The following is a 24,842-nucleotide window of genomic DNA, read 5'->3' as shown; positions in this document are numbered from 1 at the left end:
TTCTTCCATAAAATTAACATTCCCCATATTGCACGATTTGGGCCTGACCAGGTTTCAGAAACCCACTGATGACATAAAAGTCTTTCTCTTGGTTTCAATGGACATTACAGCAGAAACCCAAATTATCATATATATTTACATTATTCATACAATGATAATTAAAAGAAAAAAAGGAGAGAACAAAACCAAGCGAAAAATAACCACTGGCACATCAACATTTACTTATATCCATCTCGGATGGATTTAAGTGTACTGGATATACCTTTATATTCCTACTTTTATCCACTCCTATGAGGTTTGCTTTGAAAATGAAAAACAGCGTTAACTGCATGCTATAAAAATGTCCTAAATAATGATGACATCTGAAAACAAACAAAACCCCAAGAAACACAAATGCTTTTTTAAAGCAGGTCCTATTTACCTATATTCCCCAAAGATTTCATCTTTTATTGATTGAGCTTCGGGATCTGGATGCAAATCTTCTTTTTCTTTCACTGTACAAATAAAATAAAGTACAGATCTGTATGCCATGTTCTGCTGTGGATGTTTCTTTTAGCTGGTGCAATGGGGAAAGCACCTGTCATCACGTACAGCTTAACTTGGAGGGCAGCAGCTCTAACTGCATGTGAACACAACTGGCATTCTTCTGCAAAGAGTATGAGGACATCCCCTAATTTTTAAGAAGCCTATAAAGTGTTTATAGTGTTTTAGAATGGTTTGGGTTGGAAGGGACCTTAAATTTCATCCAGTTCCAACCCCCCTGCCATGGGCAGGGACACCTTTGACTAGACCAGGTTGCTCCAAGCCCCATCCAGCCTGGCCTTGAACACTGCCAGGGATGGGGCTGCCACAGCTTCTCTGGGCAACCAGATTTATACTTAAATACTTATACTGAAAACCTTACTCATTGCTTTAAATATTACGGAATTACTTTTAGCAAATCATTCTATTGTTGGGCGGTTTGACTAACTATGGAAGTTAGGCCAGTATGTCAAGTAATTGCTATTAGGTGGAAAGTGAGCAGGTAGCACTACCAGCAGAGGCTCAGAGGTACAGCCAATGAAGAACCTTGACTTTACAGCTGGTTTAAATGTTGAAGGATTCAACAAGCCCTATCAAGGGCCTTAGCAAAATCTCTGACCAGCACATAGCACTTTCCACCCAGAAAGTACAGCTTCACTTATATTCATTAGAATCCATTCTGCGGATATGTATCAAAAGCTACAAATCCTAATTGGATGTTTCTGCTTGCGGCTTTGCAGCCTCCAGAGAAAAAAGTCTGAAGGATGCTTGTTATTATGTGCAAACACAGTGAAAGGACAATAAATCCATTTACCTGAATATTTTCCTCCTTTATTTCTTCTGACAAAGCAAATAGTTAGCAGCAGTAGGGTGAGCAAAGCGATGGCACACATCAGTCCAATAAACCACCCCTGGGTGGAAATTCCATCGTAAATACCAGCATAGGCTTTGTGGAACAAAAAAGGAGTAAAAAAAAAAAAAAAAGAAGAAAATTAATCAGAAGAAAAGGGCATCACCCTATTATAACATGAACACATAACATATTCTTCACTGGATCCTAATTATGTCAGTCTATCGCTATTATTTTGTTCAACTTAAAGAAACGCAAGACAGAAATATATCCAGAGAGTGACATTTTTAGATTTAACAGGAATGTGCAGTCTAGAAGGCACAACACAGGCATTTTGTAAAGGTAATTCTGAGAGAGTCATTGACTCAAAAGATTAATGCCAAATAGGAAAGCTGAACAGAGAATTGTTAAGCCTCTCATGCAAAAGCAGTTTGTGCAAAAGAAATAGAGTTAAAAGTGCACCTGATACATGCAAACCACTGGACTTTATATGGGTTATATCACAGCACTACCCTTTCAAAATCGCATAGGAGGGAAAACTGCTCTGTAAAGGTTTGTAATTTTTCCAGGCTATTGTGCATCAAGTAAAGCACAGGACTCGTCCGAAAACCAGAGATGCTTTTATACTCCCATGGGATTCAACTGCAAGGGTCAAAAACCACAGAACAAAATGATGATTTTGGTACACTTTCACTGCACAATGCAAGATGTAACCTCAACATTTATTTACATTCAAAATAAATCTTTATCACTTTGAAAGGTTGCATGTCTCACCTCTCCCCCTTGTCTCAATTACATCTTCAAAAATGCTATTGTTATCAACCCAATTCTTAGTCACTAGACGAACTGTATATTCAGTTCCAGGCTCAAGTGCCTCAATGGGGTGAAACTTTTGTGTGGGCTTTACTGCTTCTGAAATCTTGCCGATCCCTTTACCTATGGAATGTACATATTCAAGTCATATTGATTAATGGTATTCATTAAACAAAAGGCCTGCAAAATGCATAGTTACAGATAATGTAAATAACAGACATATGACACACAAGGATTTTTAACATTTGTCATCAGATAATCTGATTTTCAAAAGCAGGCAGTGAAGTAAAAATCATTTTCCCCATTTGATTTTTAATATGTAATCACATAAAACAAACAGCAGACTGAAGTAATCCTGATGTTTATGAAGGGGTTTGTACATTTCCCAGGAGAAAAGTTAATATTGATGGGGGATTATGGACCTGCTTTAACTAATGCTTGCTTAAAAATTTACAACTTGAAAATGGGCTTGCTTTGTATAGATAATCTGGGGTTTGATGCTTCTCCCATTGAACTGAACTCAGCAGGGAAGCACAGACAGCTTGTTATCTAGAAATGGATTCTTATATGTCTCATGGAAAAAAAAAACTTTGGGATTTCTACTCATTTCTCTCCTGACGGTGATTTTCCATGTCCTTTTAATTCCACAATGCCTTCACAAAGCACGGTTTTTGATATAGCTGAAGTTTGCTTTTAAGTTGATGTTTAGGCATTTAGGTATTCCTGATAAGTTTAATATATGATTAAGAGGTAGAAGGGATATTCCACTACCCCTAGTTTCAGAGTCTTCTTACTTGCAAAACATCTACTGTGATTTCTGTCTGCATTAAGATTGCAGGGAATTGAATAAGCTTTTTTAAAATACCATTTGTGGACAACAGAAAAAAGGACACGTACAGAGGTTAGCAGTCATTGCCTGAATGTGAAAAGCCTGTTCATACAAGAAAATTCAGAACTCTGTGTGGACCTCTGGAGGATCTCTTTAGTCAACCAACAGGTACAACACAGGAGGGTGCCTGCCCTCGATGGCAGCAAAGAGATTTGTTGGGTTTGCACTTAATAACATAACATTTTAATTGTGTTCAGTTGCCTAATTTGCCTGCTTTATTCAGTCTTCTAAATTAAGGACTGAGCACAAAGTATAATTTGAAAACTACTTGACCAATTAGCACTGACAGTAAAATAATGCTCATTAATATTTTAACTAGTAAACAAGCAAAGCAAGAATATTTCAGAGATTAAGGCTTAGCTGACAGCTGAAGAAAAAAAAAAGGATTAAAATGAGTCTAAGCACAGTCAAAGCAATAGTTGAAAATAAGTTTTCCAAGCAACTATACATGTATTATCATAAGCAGTTAAATTAGTAGACCATTGGGACTCAGAGAGAGCACCTAGAGCTGAAATACTGCTGATACTGAAGCACAGATTATTAGCATAAATTAATCCATATATCAGTAATTTTTGCTAAATGAAGTATGTGAAACTGAGCTATAATTTTTAATCAAACTACAAATTAAGCAACAGGATACCACAGGTGTATTTTTATTAAATGTCCTAAAATCAAGACATCAGAAAAACATAGCAAAGGAAACACTACCCATACAGTAACAAGGATGAATATGAACCTTCAACCTATTGTGTATTAAATACCGTATAACACTTATGCACGACAGGATAACCACATGTTCCAATTCATACACAACACAACTCCCTTAGGAAGGATTTCTCCTAGTAAGCATAATGTTCAAACCCTGAGCTCAGTGGTGGCCAGCAGCTGTGGTTTTGTTCTGCATTTTCTTAAACCAATTTAACCAATCACCATCTATCATACATTTATTTCCAGCTTGTACCAGACTCTTCTTTTTGAATGGTCAGCTCTTTACAGAAGCAGAAAGGGGTAATTGATATGGCTAAAGAAAGAACTATTTTGTGCCAGGTTACTGCTCAGTTGTACCAGCCCCTCTGGCTGTGCCGCAACCCTGGCACACAAAGTAGGGCTAGGATGCATGTACTGGAATGAAGGTTTGAGCACAACCTGACCTGGGACTGGGGATCTACCATTGGCTCTCCAGGCTGTTAAACATCATCTATCCCAGATTACTAAACACAGTTTTTTCTTTAAAACTCAGTACAGGTATCCAGTGATGGGTGATTATAAGATTTCTATCCATGTGATTTCTTTCTGGTCTGTGTTACACACTCAATATAGTATCTACAGAGGAGAAAGCATTGTTAATTGGGGCAGGTTTGGTGGCTGGAATAGAAAAAGCAGTGTAGAAGCCTGAAAAATAAAAGCAAAGACAGACAGATAAGGAAAATCTCAACATACTGAAAGGTCAGTGAGCTACAGAAATTAGCTTCAGAAAATTGAAAGCAGTTGGGTTAGGTTTTTAATCTACAATAAGGGAGAAGAAGCATTAGTAATAAAGGCATATCACCAGCACTTCTCATCTTCCCCCACTATTTATCAGCCATACCATGGGACTCACATGAACATTAAACACTGAACAGCAATTTTACAATATTCCTACTGGGCTTCAAGATTTATGAGAACAACAGAACACACATTTTTTATAGAAGCTTATGGTATAAAGGGAAAAACAACAGAAACTGCCCCCAAAGACTTACAAGAGTGCTAGTTCTCCAAAAGTTAGCACATCTGTTATAAAACATACTTACATAGAAAAGCTGGCATTCTAATAGTGAAATACTAATTGTGGGCAACATCTTAATTTATAATCATACCTGTCTAAAAACATCTGCTGTGATAAATGGAAAAATGAACTTTTATTAATTTTCCCCTACTGACCATCTATTGTATCCTTCTTCTTTTTTAGTGCAGAAATTCATGTTAAATTTGGAATATTTTAAGATATAGAGATTAGTAAACCTGTTGTATGTAAAGTCTATTGAGAAGAATTTATAGGTGAGTTAGTGACCATCTCTTCATACTGATTGCATTTGTAGAAGAAAACTGAGCTCACAAGATGACAGGTTATAGATAGTTAATCTCTTGCTGCTTCTCTTTAGCTCTCAGTGTTGGCTATAATGGGGCAGGCTGATAGAATAAGAAAAAGGAAAAAAGAAATATACAGAAGACAAATAATCACAGATTTGCTTCAACTTAGCGAATAATAGCATGAAATACTCCAAGATTGATATATTTAATATATTACGCTTAACATGCCTATTTTTCTTGCTCAGGATGATAGGGGTGTGAAACAGTGATATACCTTTTTCCTGGTACAGTCTGCATGTAGCACCTGGGCTGGTGGGACAGTTTGTTGCTGCGATGAGCAACAGGGTTTGATGTGCTACAGGTCCCCCGGCCAAAGAAGAGGCAATAGAGTGGAGTAGCATAAACGACAGAAAAAAGAAACTTCTCATCAAGATTTCATCAGGTTCTCTTGATTGTGAGCAGGTAGGGTATATTTGGGGGGTTTGCTGGTAACCATATCAGTGGTTACATATGGCTAAGGAAGTTGTATTTTTCCTTTCCCACTGTGCCTGTGGCAAAAGAGAACTAAAACTGTATGTTTTGTTATAAATGGTTACTGTCCTCACCTTATGGTGTGTGGTGAAGATTAGTACCCTCTGGGTAAGATTTTCAAAAAGCCTTAGGAGTTACATGACAAGTGCCACTGAAATATAATGAAAATGGTGAACTTCTATTCTCTGTCTTCTCTGAAAAGTAAAACTACAGTGGTATGGCTTCCTCTGGATTTTTCATTAAGGTTTGAATTTCTAGACACACAGTAATAATTCTCAACATGTAATACATGTTTGATAATCCTCAAGAAACAGTGGTAACTAGATCAAAAGAAGCTTTGTGTTCATAAGGACTGCTAAATTAAATTAATTTTTTTCACTTATGTAAGAACATTATTTTGTGCTGTTTCTCAGGGTTAATGATCATTAGGAAATCGACATTTTCAAGGGGAAAACTAATTAGTTTGTAGGTCATTTAAGAAATACTGCCTGAAAAAGAAAAGTTGGAGATAAAACTAATTTTCTAAAGACTGCATACCTTCTTCAGTGGGATGAAACTAAGATGTAGTCAAAAAATTGAACTATTATTTATTTTGTGGTACAACACAAATATCCTTTTGCCCGGGTTCTTCATGTCCATGGTATTTTATCAATAAATTATAAAAATCTGTGGTTGTCTATCAGCATTTTGTATCTGAGATTTTTGGGGTATGTTTAACATCTTTCATAAGAAAGAGGCCTTTTATTTCATTGACAGTATAAGCTGCCAATGTCAGCAGCCTTGGGTCCCTCCTGATGGAGGCAATGGCAGAGCAGAGGGTATGATCACCACTGCCAGAGAAGCACAGACTGCAGCACTGCTCCACCGAAGAGTTAAGAGATAGAGATGTGAGCATATGACAGTATTCACTCATTGACCTTTTGCTAAAGGGTTGCTAACTCAAAGCAATATGTTACTCCTGACAAAAATCTGAATGGTTCATTCACAGAGGAAGATGCTGCAGTTGCAGAGAAAAAGGATGATCCACCCATTTGTCTATACAGGGAGTTGTATTTATTTAATACAAAAACACTTTTTACTAAATTCAGTCATTCATGCCACTGCAATCTCACCCTCAGGAAATGGGTTGCACATAAATTACAGGCTGGCAAAATTATCATTTAGAGCACAACAATTTTCCCTATACAGACTTGGTTTTAGTGGTGATACATGCATACTCGCATATGTACATATTAAGAAAAAAGATTGGCTTTTCTTTCTGATTCCAGACTATAGTAGCAGGGATAACTGCAAATAAATTGAAAGCAATAGCAGTGATGCAGATCAAGTATCAGTGATAAAATTTGAATGAATCCATAGTTTCCACCTCAACATCTCCACTTTTGTGGCAGAATGCATTGTGAAATTCTGAAATACCAATGGCACAGCCTGCAAAAGCTTTATTACAGCAGTGGAAGCTATTCAAACTCTTAAAATGAACAATGAGAGCTTTATGTTTTTATTACTAAAACCAGAACAGAGTGGATATAGAATCACTGAATCAAAAGCCAAAGAAACTCAGAGTGCTCTATCATGGAGTTTCATTTCAGAGGGCACCACATTTTACATCTGTCCTTTATGTGGGTCATTTTAAATTATAAACTTCGACTTTTGCAATCATTCCCTTTCTTCAAAAAGAGTGATTGTTTTAATTCTGAGCAATCGCCCTGCTTCCCATACCACAACTTAAAGCCCCAAGAAGGTCACTGAATAGAGTGATTATTTTTTTTTCAGCTTACCGTGTTTAGTTGAAACATATCTGAACAATTTAGCCAGCAAATAAAGACACAAAACTAATGGCGTCTGTGACAGATGCAGTGTCCTAATTTAAGGTGGCTTGAGAACTGGCAAGGAGCACATATTAATCACAGAACTGGACCCTTGCACCATATATCAATTATACTACTCTATTCCACAAGCATTTCACAAGAATCAGCTGTTGCCACTGCAAAAGAGTCTTAGCAAAGAAGAGAACGAGAACAAAATGAATGGCAACATTATCATTCTTTTAAGCACATAAGGCAAGGATGCATTTCATAAAACCTGACAAGGTTATTCAGAGGAGGTATAAATTTTACAGTGGCCAAAACACATTATTCTGGCTGCCCAATGAAGGCCAGACAAGACAACTAATAAGGTGAAATTTTGTATTTTTAGCTTGGGAAACAAATAGGGTTTTTTACTTTCCTTAATGAAAAATACATTTTAAATTATGCTGATTAATAATTACTACTGTGTGAGAACCTGTATTCTGTAGTAAGACTGAAGGCTACAAGACAGTTGAGAAGTTTCACTACTTAAGAAAATGGGTGATAGTTCATGACTTGATCCTGAACTGGGACATGCTGAGTTTAAAGTACATTTTATATGTTTTACCAGTAGCTGAAGAGATTCTGCAACTTAGAAGTCCAGTAAGATGTTGTGCAACTATGACCATTTTTCTATTTTATATTAACATTGTTCCAGACTATTGTCATTGCTTAAAGATGACAAAGCCAGGACTCTTGCTTATCACAGTCTCTTTCTCCTTCCCTGGGCTAAGTGCACAGCAATGGTTTCTGATTAAGAGCAAGGACTTGTTCCTCAGTGCTGTAGACTTTTCAGACTTCCAAAGCACAGTACATTTTATTCCATTTCAGCTGAATGAAAAAGATGAACTATCATATAGTGCTTGAGATTTTCCTTTAAATCACCGATCACTGGTGTTTTAGGACAGGGTATAGAGGCACACAAATGTTCACTTACAGTGTCTGATAAAATAATATTAAAATAATATATCAAATGCACTGCAGTCAACTTTATATTCATCTGGATTTCTCACGTCAAATGCCTGCCCCTAATGCTGCTGCTGGCAGTCCCCCATCCCATCTTCACAAAAGGGCAGAATTCGTTTTCATAATATTACTGAGAACAGATTATCTAGATCTTCAATTTTCTGTTTGTAACTAAACTCAATTCACTTATTCTAAGAGTTGATCAGTGAGAACAGAGACAGCATTTTACAGTAAAACGAAACAGATAAGCTCTGCTTTCCTGAAGAATTGCACTGCTACATTAAAAAGTTCATTGATTGTTCTCATAGAAAGAGAAACAAATTTATTTCCTCTAATTACCAAGGAAATGTCAAGCTTGGAATATTCTCAATAGATTTTTCCATTATTGTTAGAGCTTCTCCACATAAAAACATATTGCCTATTAACTTACTCCCTTGAGCCATCGTTAGTCCTTCTTCTGTGACTGGCTTCCCACAGCCTTTGACTGTACAAGCCTTTACATAGAATTTGTACTTGGTACTGGAGCTGAGACCTGAAAGCTTCCAGCTGAGCGTGGAGCGGTTTGTTACACTGACATCGTTCAGGGGTCCGATTTCGTGTGTTTCGTTTACTGAAAGGGAAAAGGCAGTTAAGTCACATCCAGCGGCTAAAGGCTATGAACATGAAACTTGTCCTGGAAGGGAGGCACTCTGCAGTAAGTAGGAAGGATGCAGACTGAATAAGCATATCTCACCTTCCTGCCAAGTACTTAAATGGGATTTATCTCTTCCATGTCAATCTCCCGACTACTCAGTGAGCTATTGCTGTTCTTAAAAAGCTCTCTGATTCTAGATATGCACATACTGAGTGGGAAGAAAAAATTACTGTCTGCTAGATCATTAAATATATATAAACTGCTTCTTGCTTTGCTTCCAAACATCTGCAAACTTTTGCAAGCAAGATAATGGCTGTTCTGCTTTGCTCTTCTGCCTTGGCACAGTTGGCAATTGAAGGAGGGGTTTTCCCTCCCAAACTGCCTAAATAGACAGATCCACTCTCAGCCCATAGTCATGAAAAACAAAAGGAATATCCAGCCTCCAGTTCCTGCTTGCAAAGGCAAAGGGGCAGTTCTGTTATCAGCAGAGATCAGTGCTGATGCTTGGTTACATGTTTGGGTTTTTTTGTAACTAGGGCACAGTCTAATCCTCTTCAATCCCCAAAACCCATGCAAAATACCCTGAATTGCTACCACACCTTACAGCTGTGGCATGCAGTTTCTCCCCAGCCACACAGTTCTTCAAGAAAGAAAGAAAGAAATACTCTTGGTATTTAGTTGTTTCTCAGTGTGGTTGGTCAATAACATGGCTCACGTAGTAGTGATCTGCATTTCTGCTGAGGCATTCTACAGGGAGGAGGTACTCACTGACACAACATTGAGATCTGAATAGATACGGCTAAAGTGCTCTCATTATTTTGCACTGAATGAGTTTCACTTCATAACTACTATGTTAGGCATAATTTGTAAATGTGGAATAATTAAAGTTGTCTATAAATGCGGAATAGGGCATGGTAGCAATGTGAGCTAACACCAGAGAAGTGCATAGAAAAACTCTTTGCTCTGGAAGATGACTTTAGCTTGCCCTCTAGCAGGCTGTGCGCGCATCGCAGTTCAAAACACACTGCTCTGATGCTGTGGCTGTGGTAGTGATCTCAGAAACAGCCCTTCACACCAGCCTCTGTTTTAAGTAACTGTGCACGTATAATGTGCAACCACTGTCCCTCCTCCAACCTTTTTTTTGTCTCGTTTTTCTTTAACTAATAATGTGTAAACTCTAAAATCAAAGTAAAACAAGCACATACTCATCTGGTATTGCAAAATGTAGCCAGTAAGGTGGCCGTTGGCTTTCTTGGGAAGTCCCCATAACAGAGTGACAGAGTCCTTGTCAAAGTTCAGGATCCTGAGAAAACGTGGCTGTTCCGGAACTGAAAGATACAAGGATTAACTTTCAGAGAAGACTGAACTGGTCTGTTGCTCCACATACTTGTTAAATGAGGATACAGTTTAGCTCAACATCTACAATTCTCTTTCTTGTGAAGGGTTTTATGAATATTAGAGATTTTACAACCCTTAAATAAGGAAATCAACTTGCCTTGTTACATGGACAATTTCTATTTATGTCTCTCTGCCTCATATTCTCATTTTGTCTTACCTCCTTCTGGAGTTTCAAACACAACAGGGGAGCTTTCTGGGCCATCTCCTTTGGAGTTGTAAGCCAAAACAGTTAAGCGGAATTCACTGAAGGGCTCTAGACCAGGAATCATCCCGTAGTTTCTGTCTCCTACAAATGTTAGGAAGTGTTTCTCTGGGTGATGCCTTTTTCCGTCCAGCATGCTCTTTGTTTTCCACCAGCTGACCTGCATTGAGATTGGCATATCTATAACAATTTATGTTGTATGGGGTTGAAAACTATGTTGATTTATCTTGTCTTCCCAGAAATGAAAGATTGCAATCTTTGATCTGAGATTCATTTAGTAATTTATTCAGCTATATACAAACATTTAAAGAGAAATTTGTAACCTTATAGCCTCTTAAATGTCCACGAACTCTGTCCCTTGGTATCCCAAACCAGAAGACTTTGACCAGTGTGCTGTTCACAATATCCACTGACACGCCGGAAGGAGCAGCATCTGGAACTGTAAAAACAAAAGCACTACATATTAAAGACACATGCAAGAGTTCAATTTCACACTGATCACAGCTACAGGGCTTGGCTTTCCAGTTCAAGCTGTAGCAGTTCATGTAGTCCTACTGCAGGCAAGAAAAAAGCATCCAGTGGGTGAAAGGGGCCAGGAAATATTATTTTGCATTATCAGGGCTTTCTGCTGATGACTGGAATATGGGTGCACTGGGACATATGAATTTCTAAACCACTATTTATGATTTCCTGTTCAAGTAATGCTTACAGCAGTGAGAAGAAAAAAAAATGATTAACATAGCACTCAAGAAGGCAATCATGAAGTTTTTTTTATAATCAATTTCATTTTACAGCTAAGCTCATTAAACAGTAGGATTTTAATCACTACGCAACACAGAGAGCTATTACAGTGCCTGAAAAAAAGAAGCCTTGATCCATGGATGACTGGATTGCAAGAAAGATTTTCCACTGATAGATACAAAAATTAAATGTATCACACAAAGGAAATAAACATGCTGTGGGTTTTCTTCCTCTTAGTTCTCACTATTCACCACCTCTTCTTCTATACACCATACAGGGGAGAGAAGCGACACTGCCAAACCTTCCTGCTGCAGGAGTATATCCAAAGCAAAGTCTTATTACAGTGGGGAAGAATCCTCCAGAGACACAGGGAGGTCTGAGAAAGGGCTGTGTCACCCAGGAGCCATGGAAAGTCACTGGACAGAAATCCAGACCGAAGAGGACCTGTCCTTCAAGGAATCAATGGACAAGGTGACACCCAACATACATGGGAATGTGGTATTAACTATAAATTCACTTACAGTGTGCACTGCTGGAATGTTTGCACTTAATTGCCAGAGTATGCAACTTCTGACAGTGTTAAACTGTTGAACAGGGCCCCAGACAAGCTAAAGGCTTTTATTCCCCACCACAACACAATGATTGCTACACTTCATAGGCTTCTTATGGACCGTGGCTTTCAAACAAGTTTCTGGATTAAGCCAGAAACTGAGATTAATAAAATTACAACTGACCTTTCCAAAAACACCCTCAAATTCTAGCATCAGCTGTGGCTGTGTCTCATCTAGCCCATCACCCTGAGCACTGGCATTTAAGCAGTTTTTGCCATGGGCTACCTAATCCATCACTCCATATCTGATTGTTTTTTATTGCAAGAATCATAGAATAGTTAGGGTTGGAAAGGACCTTAAGATCATCTAGTTCCAACCCCCTGCTATGGGCAGGGACAACTCACACTAAACCATATCACCCAAGGCTTCATCCAGCCTGGCCTTGAACACTGCCAGGGATAGAGCATTCACAACCACCCTGGGCAACCCATTCCAGTGCCTCACCACCCTAACAGGAAAGAATTTCTTCCTTATATCCAATCTAAACTTCCCCTGTTTAAGTTTCAACCCATTACCCCTTGTCCTGTCACTACAGTCCCTAATGAATAGTACCTCAGCAGCAACCCTGTAGGCCCCCTTCAGATACTGGAAGGCTGCTATGAGGTCTTCACGCAGCCTTCTCTTCTCCAGGTTGAACAGCCCCAACTTTCTCAGCCTGTCTTCATACAGGAGGTGCTCCAGTCCCCTGATCATCCTCGTGGCCTCCTCTGGGCTTGTTCCAACAGTTCCATGTCCTTTTTATGTTGAGGACACCAGAACTGCGCATGATACTCCAAGTGAGGTCTGATGAGAGCAGAGTAGAAGGGCAGGATCACCTCCTTCAACCTGCTGGTCACTCTTCTTTTGAGGCAGCCCAAAATACGGCTGGCTTTCTGGGCTGCCAGTGCACACTGAAGACAGCTCATGCTCATTTTCTCATCAACCAACACCCCCAAGTCCTTCTCCGCAGGACTACCATGAATTTCCTTTTTGCCCAACCTGTAGCTGTGCCTGGGATTGCTCCCACCCAGGTGTAGGACCTTGCACTTGGCATGGTTAAACTTCATGAGGTTGCCATCAGAAGAATCTCCCATGCAGCATGTTTTCACATGAGCATTTCCACTACTTACCATCCTCTCCTGAATATCCGATGGTAATATTTGGTTCAGGACCAGATCCTAAATTATTTACTGCTTGGACTTTGATCTCATAAGGCACAAAGGTGGGAGTGTTTCGCAGGGTCAGGGAATGCTTCTTCACCATCTCCTCATTCCAGTCCGCCTCGACTCCCTGCTGTCGCCAGCTGACTTTGTACTCCAACCCCGGCCCATTTCTCTCCATGGGTTTCAATGGCTGCAGAAGAAGTTAAAAGAGATCTTGTCTGCCTCTGTTGTAGCAATCATGAAACAGCAGCTGAGGGGAGGGGGGCAATAATTTTGGAGACTGTGTTACAACATTGGCAGAGAAAAGGGAAAATAGAAAGCTTTAACTTTTCACTGTCGTGTTAATTTTAGGATGACTGGAAGAAAAATGTCATGACTTCAAGAGAAAGGTGGGTGAAAGAGAAACAGTTGGATTAAAAAGAGATTAATTCCTAGTAGATATATTTTTGCATACTACATACATCAGTTTTTGTTTTCTTATGTGATATAACTGCATACCTTTCAGCACATCTAAAATGCAGATTTTAGCATAAGGCTGTGTGTGCCTTTTAGTACAGCTAAAATCTGCAGTTTATCTGAGAATTTTATGTAGCGCAGCAAGCTGGGTCATTAAAATTTAGATTTGTTCTAAATATGCACCAAATGCTTGAAACTACGCCTGGACATTTAATGTGCAACTGCTGTGCCACTCTTTTTTACCAGTCAGCTGAAGAATTCATCACAGCATGTTTCCCATCTATTTAAGATTAATTTATAAAATATCAGAAGACACATAGCAATGGCTTGTCATGAGACATTCTCCAGTTAATTTATTTCTTTGAACATGTACTCCTTTAATTAATAAAGTTAACTGGTCAGCTGCACTACCAAAAAAGATGAGGGTTATTTCAGTCCACTGAAGCAGCTGTGGGTGTTTCCCACCACTTGTCCTACTTTTAATAATATTTTAATTATGTATTGTACATATTAAATATATAAGAACTGATATGAATTAAAGTTGCACACAGAGGTCTGGAATGAAACAGCATCAACACGTAAGTACCAGCAGAAAACAATGCCCCACTAAGGCTCCTTATGTGTGTGGGGACTTAGGTCTGAAGGATCCCCTTCTTGGCTCTTAGAGTATGAGGACCTTTGGTATGTGATGAAGAAGCTGGTAGACTAGGCAGCTTTCCAACAGGCACTTCTGGGAGAATCACCTCCATGGCAAGATCCCACGGAATAGGATTTGCAATAGAAGCTGAAGAAGTAAAAAATTCCTACTAAAAAATAACTTCTCTTTTAGAGTTACATTTCAGCACTGCTTGACTCTCATTTTGATCTTCCTTAGTGCTGCAAATCCTTGGCTGAAAAGCTACTCTCTAATACGCATCTGGTCTCTTAATCCAAAGTAGGCAGATTAACATCATTTTGCAGCCTTTATCTGCCAGAAATAGCATGTTCAGTGCCTATCATTTCCTCTGAAAAGCATACAGAAAACACCATAAATAAATGAATATCCTGTTTACGACATTTAAATGATCCAACAAGATTTAACAAAGCCTGACCATCTCATTTTCTCCCTTCAATCTCAATTTTCACTTCTACTTTTAAACAGTCTGAGTAGTGGATTACAGGCTTCCCAGTGAGCAACACTTTTTCTCTGCTCAATGAAACACTGGTAATAGCAACGTTTCCCAGCCATGCTGGTTACAACTACTCTGCATTTCTGAGAGGCAGAATTTTCTTCCCTGACCATGGGCTATGTTGTACAGCAAAAATCCCCATTTGAATTCAAGTCAATATATCTGGAGGACCATCTCCTTTTGTTATTATAGTCCAAGCCATGAATTCATACTGAGGGAACATTTATTGTTCTTTGCTGTGAACAGCAGATTGAGAAGTAAATCTCATGTATATTGTGTTTAATTCCAGCCACAAAAAATATGCTTCCTTCCACAGCTGTGGATATTTGTGCTAAATGAAGGAATATGTATCTCTTAAAACTGCTGGTGCAGAAGCAACAAGATTAAAAATAAGGGAATTTGAAGACTAGAAACCATCCTCAAGATTTTTACACAATTCCTTTGACACACGTGTAAAAGAGCTTTATCTACACTACTTCTTGATGTAAAAATTCAAGCTCATGTTCTCTTGTGTCATTCTCAAACCTCAAGACTGGAAGGGCAGAAACTATGTGCAAATCATACCCTCCATGGGCCTGGCTGTTTCATCTGCAGAGCAGATTAAGACCACAGTTATTTTAAGCACTGTCTTGTATGCAAGATCCACGGAAGGAGAGCATACTGTGCTTTGTAAGACTTTCATACTTCTTAATAACCTGCAAAGTTAGATGTAAGAAATTGTCTTTTGAAACAAAAATGAAACCAGGGAAGGAAATCTAGAACACATTCAAGTCAATAAGAACTTTACCTTTGACTTCAGGAGCATCAAGGATGCTACCTATGAAATTTGCTAGTATTACCTAAAAAACAGAGATAATGGAAGGGGAGATAAAGCTAAGCAATCCATTATTTCTTTTATTACTTTTTTAGTGTAATCATATTACGACAACATCCTGATAAATTTAGAATCCTTAGAAACTGTTGCTAGAAGGGAGAACCCGTTTCCAGTATTGTAGCACTGACAGACACATTTCCTTACCTCCCATTTCATCACCATCTCATTTGGCTCTGAAGCTTCAACTCGGATGTTTTCTGGGTTCTTGTCTGGAGCTGGAACCACACAGACGGTTAGTTTGCATATTCTGGGTTTTAATAGCATTTATAATTTAAATGCAAAAAAAAAAAGAGATAGAAAAAGCTTCTCTTATTTCCACATTAGTGATAGTGAAAGACACCTTAACAAAAAATGTTCAGGAGATTAATTACTTGGATCAGCAAAGCTGCTATGACCAAAATGCATTGTTTATGCAGTTTTGATTCCTAAGTGCCCTTGTTGGTTGGAGCCACCAGCTAACATGAAACTGTGACTTTTGGATTTCAAAGCACCAGATGTAGGGGAATTATGAGGAAAAGATTTTTCTCCCTATGGGAACAGCAAACAGAAGGTGTATCATTAGTGGGATACACACAGCTGAGGAAGGACCTGAAATTGAAGAGGAAAAAAAAAGCCTAGAGAAAAATGCCAAGGAATGCAAATGCTGCTCTGAACAGTTGGTGTCCAAGATGACTTTCAGGGACACAACATTTCACTGTGATTTTCTGTCACAGTAAGAAACGCACTGTGAATGGAGATGTTTGACAAGCTTAGCACTGCTGAAGGCTTTCATAAACCGTCGTCTATGACAACTTCTTGTCCATAAAGGGCTTCAATGGCCTTTAAAGGTGCAAAATCAGAAAGTGTGATGCTAGGTGTGCCCTAGCCGGAAACACCCTGCTAACCACAGCAGCGTAGAGTCCTCCTTTGGCATCCCTGTACTGTTACTAAGCAGTGACTCTGTACTGTTACTAAGCATGAGTGACTCTGACTCCCTTATACCCCTCTGAAGCACAGGAGGGCACTGTTACTCCCAGCAAAACACTAAAACCAATAATATTCCGAAAACTAGATGGCAGTGTTTACCAGCCGGAGGTGTTGCATAGCGCAGGGATGGTTTACTGGGCTGGCTCCTTCCCACAGCATTCACAGATAGGACACGAAACTGGTAATTCATATACGGGGCCAGTGACAAAAGGGCTGTAGTATGATTTCCCACGACCCGGGTTAGCTCCTGCCACCTCCCCGGCTCCCATCGGTTCTCTTCAAACTCTATAATTGACTCTGGGGAGGAAAAGAAACAAAAGAAAAGGAAAAAAGACAAAGCTTGTATAAGCAGCTTGTAAACAGCAAGGATAGAAATGAACTTACAGCAAATTAACTGTCATAGTAAAACAAAGGAAGTGTGGCTGTGAGCACAGTTTGCCACTAAAATCCTTCATACCATTAACAGGGCTGTTATGACTGGCCCCAGCTTTCCAGGATAGTCGAACGCTTCGGTTTTGATTTTCTGAGAGCTGAAGATCTTCTGGTGGATCAGGAACATCTGAAAAATAATGAAGAAACGTCAGGAGAGTCACAAGCTACTTCTGTCTGGATTGGCATTTCCCAAAGGGCAGGAACCGCAAGGTCAGGAAGGATGGTGGTAAAATACCTTTTGATTGCAAAATGGATAAAATTAGGAAACTGAGAATTGCTTTTAAAAATCCTTTTTATTACAAAAAAAAATGCTGAATTTTCTGGTCCTGCTTTCTCTCTTATAAAGGAAATATCCCTTCTTGAGTTCATTTCCATCTGCTCTCATTACTGTGCTTGCAGAAACAGATTTTTCTTTTTAAATCAACATTAAGATCTATTTAATTGTTAATAGATATTGACACTGCTCTTAGCGGAGAGTTATATTAGCATCACTTGAATTTACTCTGGTGCAAACCAAAGTGGTAGAAGGTGACTCAGCTCTAACAGTTATTGAATTTAGCCTTTTAGAGAAAGAGTGAAAGGATAACATTCATTATCCCAGCTATGGGGATCTATATTAAAAGGAAACAAGAAAATTCATTACCTGCCACCTCAACTAATGCTGTCCAGAGAATATGTCAAGAGTCAGTGGTGGCTGGTATAACTGCACTGCACTATACAAGACCAAGCACAGGACCACCCTGTTGCTGTCAGAGATCACTTTTCAGGGATGTGGTATTAATCAGGGCTGAGGTCAGCAGCATCACTGAAACAGGTTGCTCCCCCTCCCAGTCCTGGGAGATTGCATGGGGGAAACATGTCTGCAACATGACTTGGCTTCTCAACAACATCAGATGCAGAAGAGATGATCTGAAATCAGGTGATCATTTGCCCAATTCCCTGCAACTGAGTGAATACTGTTAAATGTGGTGTTTTCAGACTGAAAGATGTTTATCTTCCTTATGGCTTGCTTTTGACAGTTTGCAGTCTGTCTGTATTAGATTAGTTTGGTAACTGCAATGTAAAAAGCCTGATATAAAAGAGTAATTTCTCACTGCAGGAGGAGTAACCCTTGTCCTGATTTCATCCTTCCAAAGTCACATACACACACTCCCCCTCCTCAAACATCAGAGTGGTGTTTCAAAATCTAGAAAAATTACAGACCAAGGAAATGAGATTACACAATTTCAGGCCTTTGACCTCCTCCTGCCCCAACATTCCAACTGTATTTTTTGGCTGACAATGCCAATTCTTACAGGAAAACCAGCTACCACAGTCACCAAGCCTGCCTCTGTCATTGTGAAACAAATTAAATGTGTTTGTACTGAGATTTTAAAATAATAATATTGAGTCTTCTTTTCTTAACTCATGGTATACCTAAAGGTTAAAAAGATTATATTTGTGTTGTTTTTTTTTTTTGTTTTAGATTCCTTTGCATTTCTTTTCCCTATTTCTGTACTACTTGGTGAAATCATGAGAAATCAGTTTAATCTATGGGCTTTTGATGCTCTGCTCTTGGAGCGTACCCAGTGTTAAAATTCATTATATTAATATATTTTAATTTAAAGGCAGTGATGGCACTTCCTAAAGATACTCACCACTCTATCCGTTCATTAATCATAGAACAGATACTTAGAAGTATTCTAAATGAACATTTGTTTTGTTTTTAGCTGCCCATATTCTGATATCTCCATCTGTGCCATACTTAGTTCTTTAGCTATTTCACAGGTCTTCCATTGCAAAAGCAGCCTGAAGTTTTAATTCAGAAAGTAACAGATATTGTTAATCCACCAAGACCTTTCTTATATACAATAAACAAAGGGAAAAAAGCAGAAGACTGTGTCACCTCTTCTGCAAATCATCTTTTTAAAATGGAATAAAGTGATTCATGAAATTTACATAAGTAATGTAAATAGTCTGCAAACATTTGGAATTATACAGCACTAAAGAACTCAATACCATAAATAATGTGCACAGCATCATCTTAATTTACTATTGACTGAAAAATGCCATTAATTTAAAGTGAGAACACATCTTGAGGTTCAGATTATCTTAGTTCTTGTTTCAATCACTGTCAAAAATATATAAAAATGTAAAATGAAGAAAACGTAATGAAATCAAATGATGCAAAACTATGCATGTAATTCCAAAAATATCCACAGAATTTTAGCTATTTGCTGATGCCCTTAAATGCATGTACAAAGGACTGCACATCACAAGTTCACTCCCTTGATTTCAAGTAGCCCTTCAGGAAGAAAGGCAAGCTGTATGGACAATCAAATAAAGTCAAGCTTCACACTCCCTAGGTCAAGGCTTTTCTCTGCTGTGTACTTGCTGTTTGCCACTGTTTGCCTAGATTCACAGAGATAATGAATCCTTTTAGGTGCTCAGCTTCCACTGATCTTCAGAGGAGTTGGAGATCTAAATACTGGCCTTATGTCCTTCTTCAAAAAATAGTCCAAGTGGTAATTTGTGTGCAAATCTCTAGTAAAGTGGGGTGAAGGACTGATCAAGGACTTCAAGGCAGAAGCAGAGACATTCTTAATATGCTGTTACACCTCCCAGCCTGGGCAACCTCTTACAGCCACGGTGGATGACTCCTGAACTGAGAAAAAAGGCTGCCTCATCTTAGGTATAACAAAGATTAAATATAAATGAATAGTTTGCATCAGCATCCTCATTGCAGGAGACACAAGGACAGCACAAATGAGGTTAATGAGGGAAAGGTACATTGCACCTCTGTGAAACTGGGTTATCAAGGCTCTGTAACTGAACTGGATAAAAAAGGCAAATAAGCAAAAGTGCTGCAATAGCATTATATGCTGCATGGAGCTTTTGGCACACTGGGAAATATCATCTTACCAAGAACAATTAACCATGATTCAGCTGTGACACTGTCCAGAGAAGTCCTGGCCACACACATGTAAACTCCTTGATCCTCCTGTGTCACGCTTGGTATGAACAGTGTATCCCTGTCCAGAATTATCCTATGTGGCAAAGAAAAAAGGAACATACAAATAAGAAAGACAAAAATCTGCAAGATAAGCATATGACAGATAGACACCACTGATCTCCAAGATACTGTTCATAAAAAGCTTTGTAACATGACATTTTGAATAACATAACTGTACATTGGGCCAACTACTATAAAACATAATTGTAGTTGTATTATACACTGTGCTGTAGACTATTATTTGTATTTTGTAGCGATTTAGCCTCCGTGGCTGGAAGCTGGTGTGTCTCTCTTGGTCTGAAAAGAGCCACATTGATATGCATCAGCTGAGTGTCTGGAACATAGGATTTTGGCACATCATTAATGAGGCAAATACATGGGCTTTATATTGAATTTTTGAAAGGGCTCAGTAAAACTAAGCATTCCCAACCCACTTGTGCAATGTCCAATGCACCAGGGGAAGTTGGCACTAAAACAGGCACATGGGCTCTCTTGCAGACATTGCATTTACTTGGCGCTATCTCCCCATGCTATGTGATCTCAGCAGGATCTTCAATATCTCCAGCACTGCAGTATTTTGGAAAACATCTCTCTTTGAGGGTAATTAATAAAGACATCTGATTACCCATTGTGGGACTCTTCATATGAAATTAAGGCTTAGCTCAATCCCCTTGGGGTCAATGGAAACACAAAAGTAGGGCAAAATATGGCCTGGACTTGCAAGTATGCACTTATATGTAAGAAACCTCATTGCTTTTCATGTGTGCAATTTCAGGCAGAATCCCAGATAACTATTAACCATCCACTTCAACATTACAAGGCCTCTGCTTTGGCCAAACAGGTGTAAAACAAAGGAAAAGACCAGTTCCACTGCAGAGGAGAAAAAAAACCCCACCCAGATGACTGCAGTAGAGCTAGGGTTGTATTTTTGGGTTGAACCAACATTTACACAACATTCTGCTGGGATAGTGAGAGAGTTAATAAAAAACAAAATTATTTGCCAGCCACGGCTCAAAACTCATATATATGCATTTATATTTATATGTATATTAAAAATGCAGACCTATTCATATTTTGCATGAAGAATTCTTGCAGACATAAATTTGCATTTCAAGCTATTAAATCTCATGTTTATTGAAACTCATGCTCCAACACCATACAGCTTTATTCAGCTGAGATCAAGAAAACTCTTGTTTCTTCCTTGCTTACCTGCCACCTTCTGTGCTGTTGACTGGCAGTTCATCTCCATCTTTCCTCCAGGATAATTTAAAACTATGTTTCAAGTGTGAATCATACTCAGCCTGACATTTCAATAAAATTGAATGTGATTTCAACACTCGGGGGTTCTTCGGAGTAACAACAAGTTTTGTAGCATCTGATTGATCACAGAAAAACACTTTGATTAGGAGAGAGAGGCTATTACATCAAATTTCACCGCACAATCCATACACCAAAATTTACCTTAGGAGAAAGGATCAGGTCTTTTCTGTTGTATGTGCAAACATTTCAAGAGAAGGATGGTTGGTTTTGAAATTGTCAGGATTTAATTTTTTATCTTGAAAAATATCTTTTTTAGTTCATGCCAAAACAAAGAGCTTCACAAAAAGAAACAAACAACAAAACCACCAAAAAAAGTCACAGGTGAAAATCCTTGTTAACAGACTCATGAAATGGATGAGGAAAAAAAAAAGGCTTGAATATGATTTTTATGTCCAATTGCAATTTTAAATAAGCTTTGGCAACGCTCCAAGAAAAATTACAAGCTTATTAAAGTCAAGTGAGAAAAAATATTACAGTCAAGTTTGTTCTTTTAATTGAGTCTAATCTGAATACAGAAACAGATGAATAAGTGAGAAGAAAGCACTTGGCTGAATTTATTTCTACAGTGAAATGTGGCTCTGTGAGAATTTCATTGTACATTTCATGTTTATTATCACTGTAAAATTTACAAAGCAAAGGGAGTGGGTACAAACAGAACACAAAAAGAGTTGGGGTTTTTTCCTTAAGTTTGTCACAGCAAAACTGTAACTGAGAGTCCTTTTGAGGACTTTGCTAATTGAGCATTTAAGGTTTGTTTTTATTGGCAAGCCCTAAATCCTAAGTAAATTTGTATGCAATACACTAAATTTAATCTGTGTGCTCAACAGAAGCTGTGCTCTGCCATCACACACTCCAGGGGAAAACCCCACCTGCCCAGCCAACCACATAAATCCCTTTAAAACAGAATTGAAGCACAAGGTAAGTATCTGATATTTATAAGTAAACACACTTCAGTAATTATTTTCCCCTATTTACAAATATTTGCCAAGTTAAGAACCAGGCAAAAGCCCAACACAGAGCCCTTAATCCAGCAGCATCCCCTATTCCTTCTGCAATGTGCTTAGTGTTTGCTGTAGACGTTAATTCAGTTTGGGATGTACCTTCTGATCAACAGGTGGGATGTAACTTTAGGAAGGAGGAAGACCACTTTTGTGGAACCCTGTCTGGCTCAGCAAGGACCCCATCAAGCCTTCTAAGCACAGGGAGGCTTCTAGGTTCTCTAGGGTCAGCCAAGAACCTACTCCAAGTGTAATAGGGCTGATGGCAAGAGGGAAGGAAAATCCTTTCATGGAAATAAAGTTAATGGATCTGGGAAGTGAACTAAAAGTTTTTGGTGGCTTATGCAGCTTTTGCAAATGACCAGGAGAAAGTAAACGAGCTGTATGAGCATAGAGAAATCACACATGATGAAAAATGAAGAAAGTACTAACTGTTACATATATATGAGATGTGCAGCAATTTCAGGTCTTAGTATGCAGAGAATTTATAGCCTCAGAATAAATCTGTATCTTGGAGTGAATGTTTTCTGATTACTTATTTACTGTAATCTTCTAAATAATGAAACTTGGGCAGATGTGAAAGGTCTTTCTGTTGATAGGTGAGACATTACCTCTTATATCCAGATTGGCAGTGATTGCTCTTTTTCCAACAGAGTTTGCAGCCCAGCAAGCATATGATCCTGAGTCTTCTTTCGTTGTTTCTTTGATCTCTAGTGTGCCATTCTTATTTAATTCATAGCGTAATGTTGAAAGTGGTTCTATGCTGTCATCCTTAGTCCTAAGGGTGGTAACAACAGTTATGGCTGAACAAACCATTATGTCGTGGTTAGCAGATATTGCAGGGGGGGACAGGGGTTCTGGGAGCTGGTCTCAGCTCTGCCACTGAGGAATCAATTCAAGATTAGCAGGTCCTTTTACCTACGTGCAGCAAATCATAAAGGGGCATAAGCTTCCTGCAAGCCAAAAATGCACTGACAGCCTCTAGCAAAGTCTTTAAACTAGTCTGGCTGAGTCCTTAATCTATAGCTGTCATCTGCAATTTTATCGCACTTGTCAAGGGTTATGACAATCCTGTGATTTCCAACCGTGTGGAACCATTTCCAGGTAAATATGCTTTGTAAATCTTTGCGTTTCAACCTCAATAATGTGTCTGAACTTAGAAAGCTGTCAATATCAAACTAAGACTAATGAAGCTGTAGCAGGATTTGGCTACATATAGCATGGCTTGGTGTAATGAATATCATAGCACTTGTCTCACACAGGTATTGACTTTAATTAACATATAATATTAATACGTAAGTATTCTTAACACAGAATACTTATATACAGTTTTGTTACAAAGTTTTAATTTTCACTCCATAGAAACAATAACTAGCTTTGTATGTGTGTGTGTGTTTAAGCAGACTATATGAGCTTGTTTCACATTAAAACGTCAGTTCTCAGTGGCTTACCATCTAATATCTGCTGCAGGTGAGGCAAAAATTTCGCAGTGCAGGAAAGCACTGTAACCCACAACTGCAGCATAGTTTTCACCATCTGAGGTCAGTATTAAGGGAGCAATATCTGCAGAAGAGAATGCAAAATGAACAGCACTTCACTTCAGAACTGGCAATATAAATACTGTCCCTGCATCATCTCCTTTTCCAGCAAAGGTCAAAGACTTAGCCACTTAATGGGAATTTCACCACCTTTTGGAATCAGTTACACAGAGCAATTGAGCTCTTATAACGGCTGGACATGTCAGAATATGAAGCATCAACATGGTCCAGGAGAGAAAACAGACCAGGTTCTGCTTCCTCTAGAGATTTCCTGTATCTCTGTATATCTGTATATGATATATATATATATATATCTATATCTGTATATCTGTAAATGCCCATCACTCTCTTTCTTCACAGCTGAGCATTGTAGCTGAAATTCAAGATTAACAGTAAACTTAAAATTAACAAAACACTTCAAAACCAGAGTTGTGGTCACAATTCACACCCCAGTGGTTTCAGTATATTTGAATTCAAAAGATTTTGAACCCAACCACAACTGTATTTTAAGAAAAGATAGTATATATCAAAGCTCATAAGCAATTATATCAAGGATATAGCATTGTCCACGATAAGGCTTGTTGCATTAGTTTAGACAATATGGGGGCAATGCAAAGGAACAATGACATGGTTACAAACCCCAAGCTGTTCTGAAGATTCAGTCAGCACTTCAGTTAGATCTTTTCTCATGCACGTGAAAGGCTGGGAGGGTACTCACTGAGGACATTCACATTGGCACTGGCAAGGATGGTGCCATGCTTATTGCTGGCCTCACACTGGTACACAGCACTGTCCTGAAGCTGAAGGTTGGTAAGGCTGATCTCTCTGGCAGAGATTCTCCCTCTGAATGTCCTACCTGGAAAGACCCAGACTGTGTCAGG

At 38.7% G+C, this 24,842-nt stretch overlaps 1 protein-coding gene across 5 annotated transcripts in view; it reads right to left on the bottom strand.

Moving 5' to 3' along the window:
• CHL1 (cell adhesion molecule L1 like) overlaps positions 1 to 24,842 on the bottom strand; it is a 138,218-nt gene that overhangs the window by 6,623 nt on the left and 106,753 nt on the right. For 3 of the 5 annotated variants that reach the window (XM_031049276.2, XM_031049275.2, XM_034066528.1), the window contains 15 exons: positions 24,680 to 24,817; positions 23,875 to 23,986; positions 23,035 to 23,201; positions 21,315 to 21,480; positions 20,015 to 20,139; positions 17,139 to 17,240; positions 16,781 to 16,978; positions 15,860 to 15,930; positions 13,184 to 13,406; positions 11,046 to 11,161; positions 10,678 to 10,882; positions 10,328 to 10,450; positions 8,919 to 9,098; positions 1,337 to 1,468; positions 422 to 494 (listed from right to left, as the gene is read on the bottom strand). In XM_031049276.2, coding sequence (XP_030905136.1) covers positions 422 to 494; positions 1,337 to 1,468; positions 8,919 to 9,098; positions 10,328 to 10,450; positions 10,678 to 10,882; positions 11,046 to 11,161; positions 13,184 to 13,406; positions 15,860 to 15,930; positions 16,781 to 16,978; positions 17,139 to 17,240; positions 20,015 to 20,139; positions 21,315 to 21,480; positions 23,035 to 23,201; positions 23,875 to 23,986; positions 24,680 to 24,817 — 2,131 coding nt within the window. Of the gene's footprint in view, positions 1 to 421; positions 495 to 1,336; positions 1,469 to 2,146; positions 2,309 to 8,918; positions 9,099 to 10,327; positions 10,451 to 10,677; positions 10,883 to 11,045; positions 11,162 to 13,183; positions 13,407 to 15,859; positions 15,931 to 16,780; positions 16,979 to 17,138; positions 17,241 to 20,014; positions 20,140 to 21,314; positions 21,481 to 23,034; positions 23,202 to 23,874; positions 23,987 to 24,679; positions 24,818 to 24,842 lie in introns of all 5 variants that reach the window. The other 2 variants (XM_031049278.2, XM_031049277.2) reach the window with 2 other exon arrangements.

The sequence above is a fragment of the Melopsittacus undulatus genome, chromosome 9, assembly GCF_012275295.1.
Source record: "Melopsittacus undulatus isolate bMelUnd1 chromosome 9, bMelUnd1.mat.Z, whole genome shotgun sequence".
Classification (NCBI taxonomy): domain Eukaryota; kingdom Metazoa; phylum Chordata; class Aves; order Psittaciformes; family Psittaculidae; genus Melopsittacus; species Melopsittacus undulatus.
Note: the sequence above shows the minus strand (reverse complement) of the source record. Positions and strands in the feature narration are given on the sequence as shown.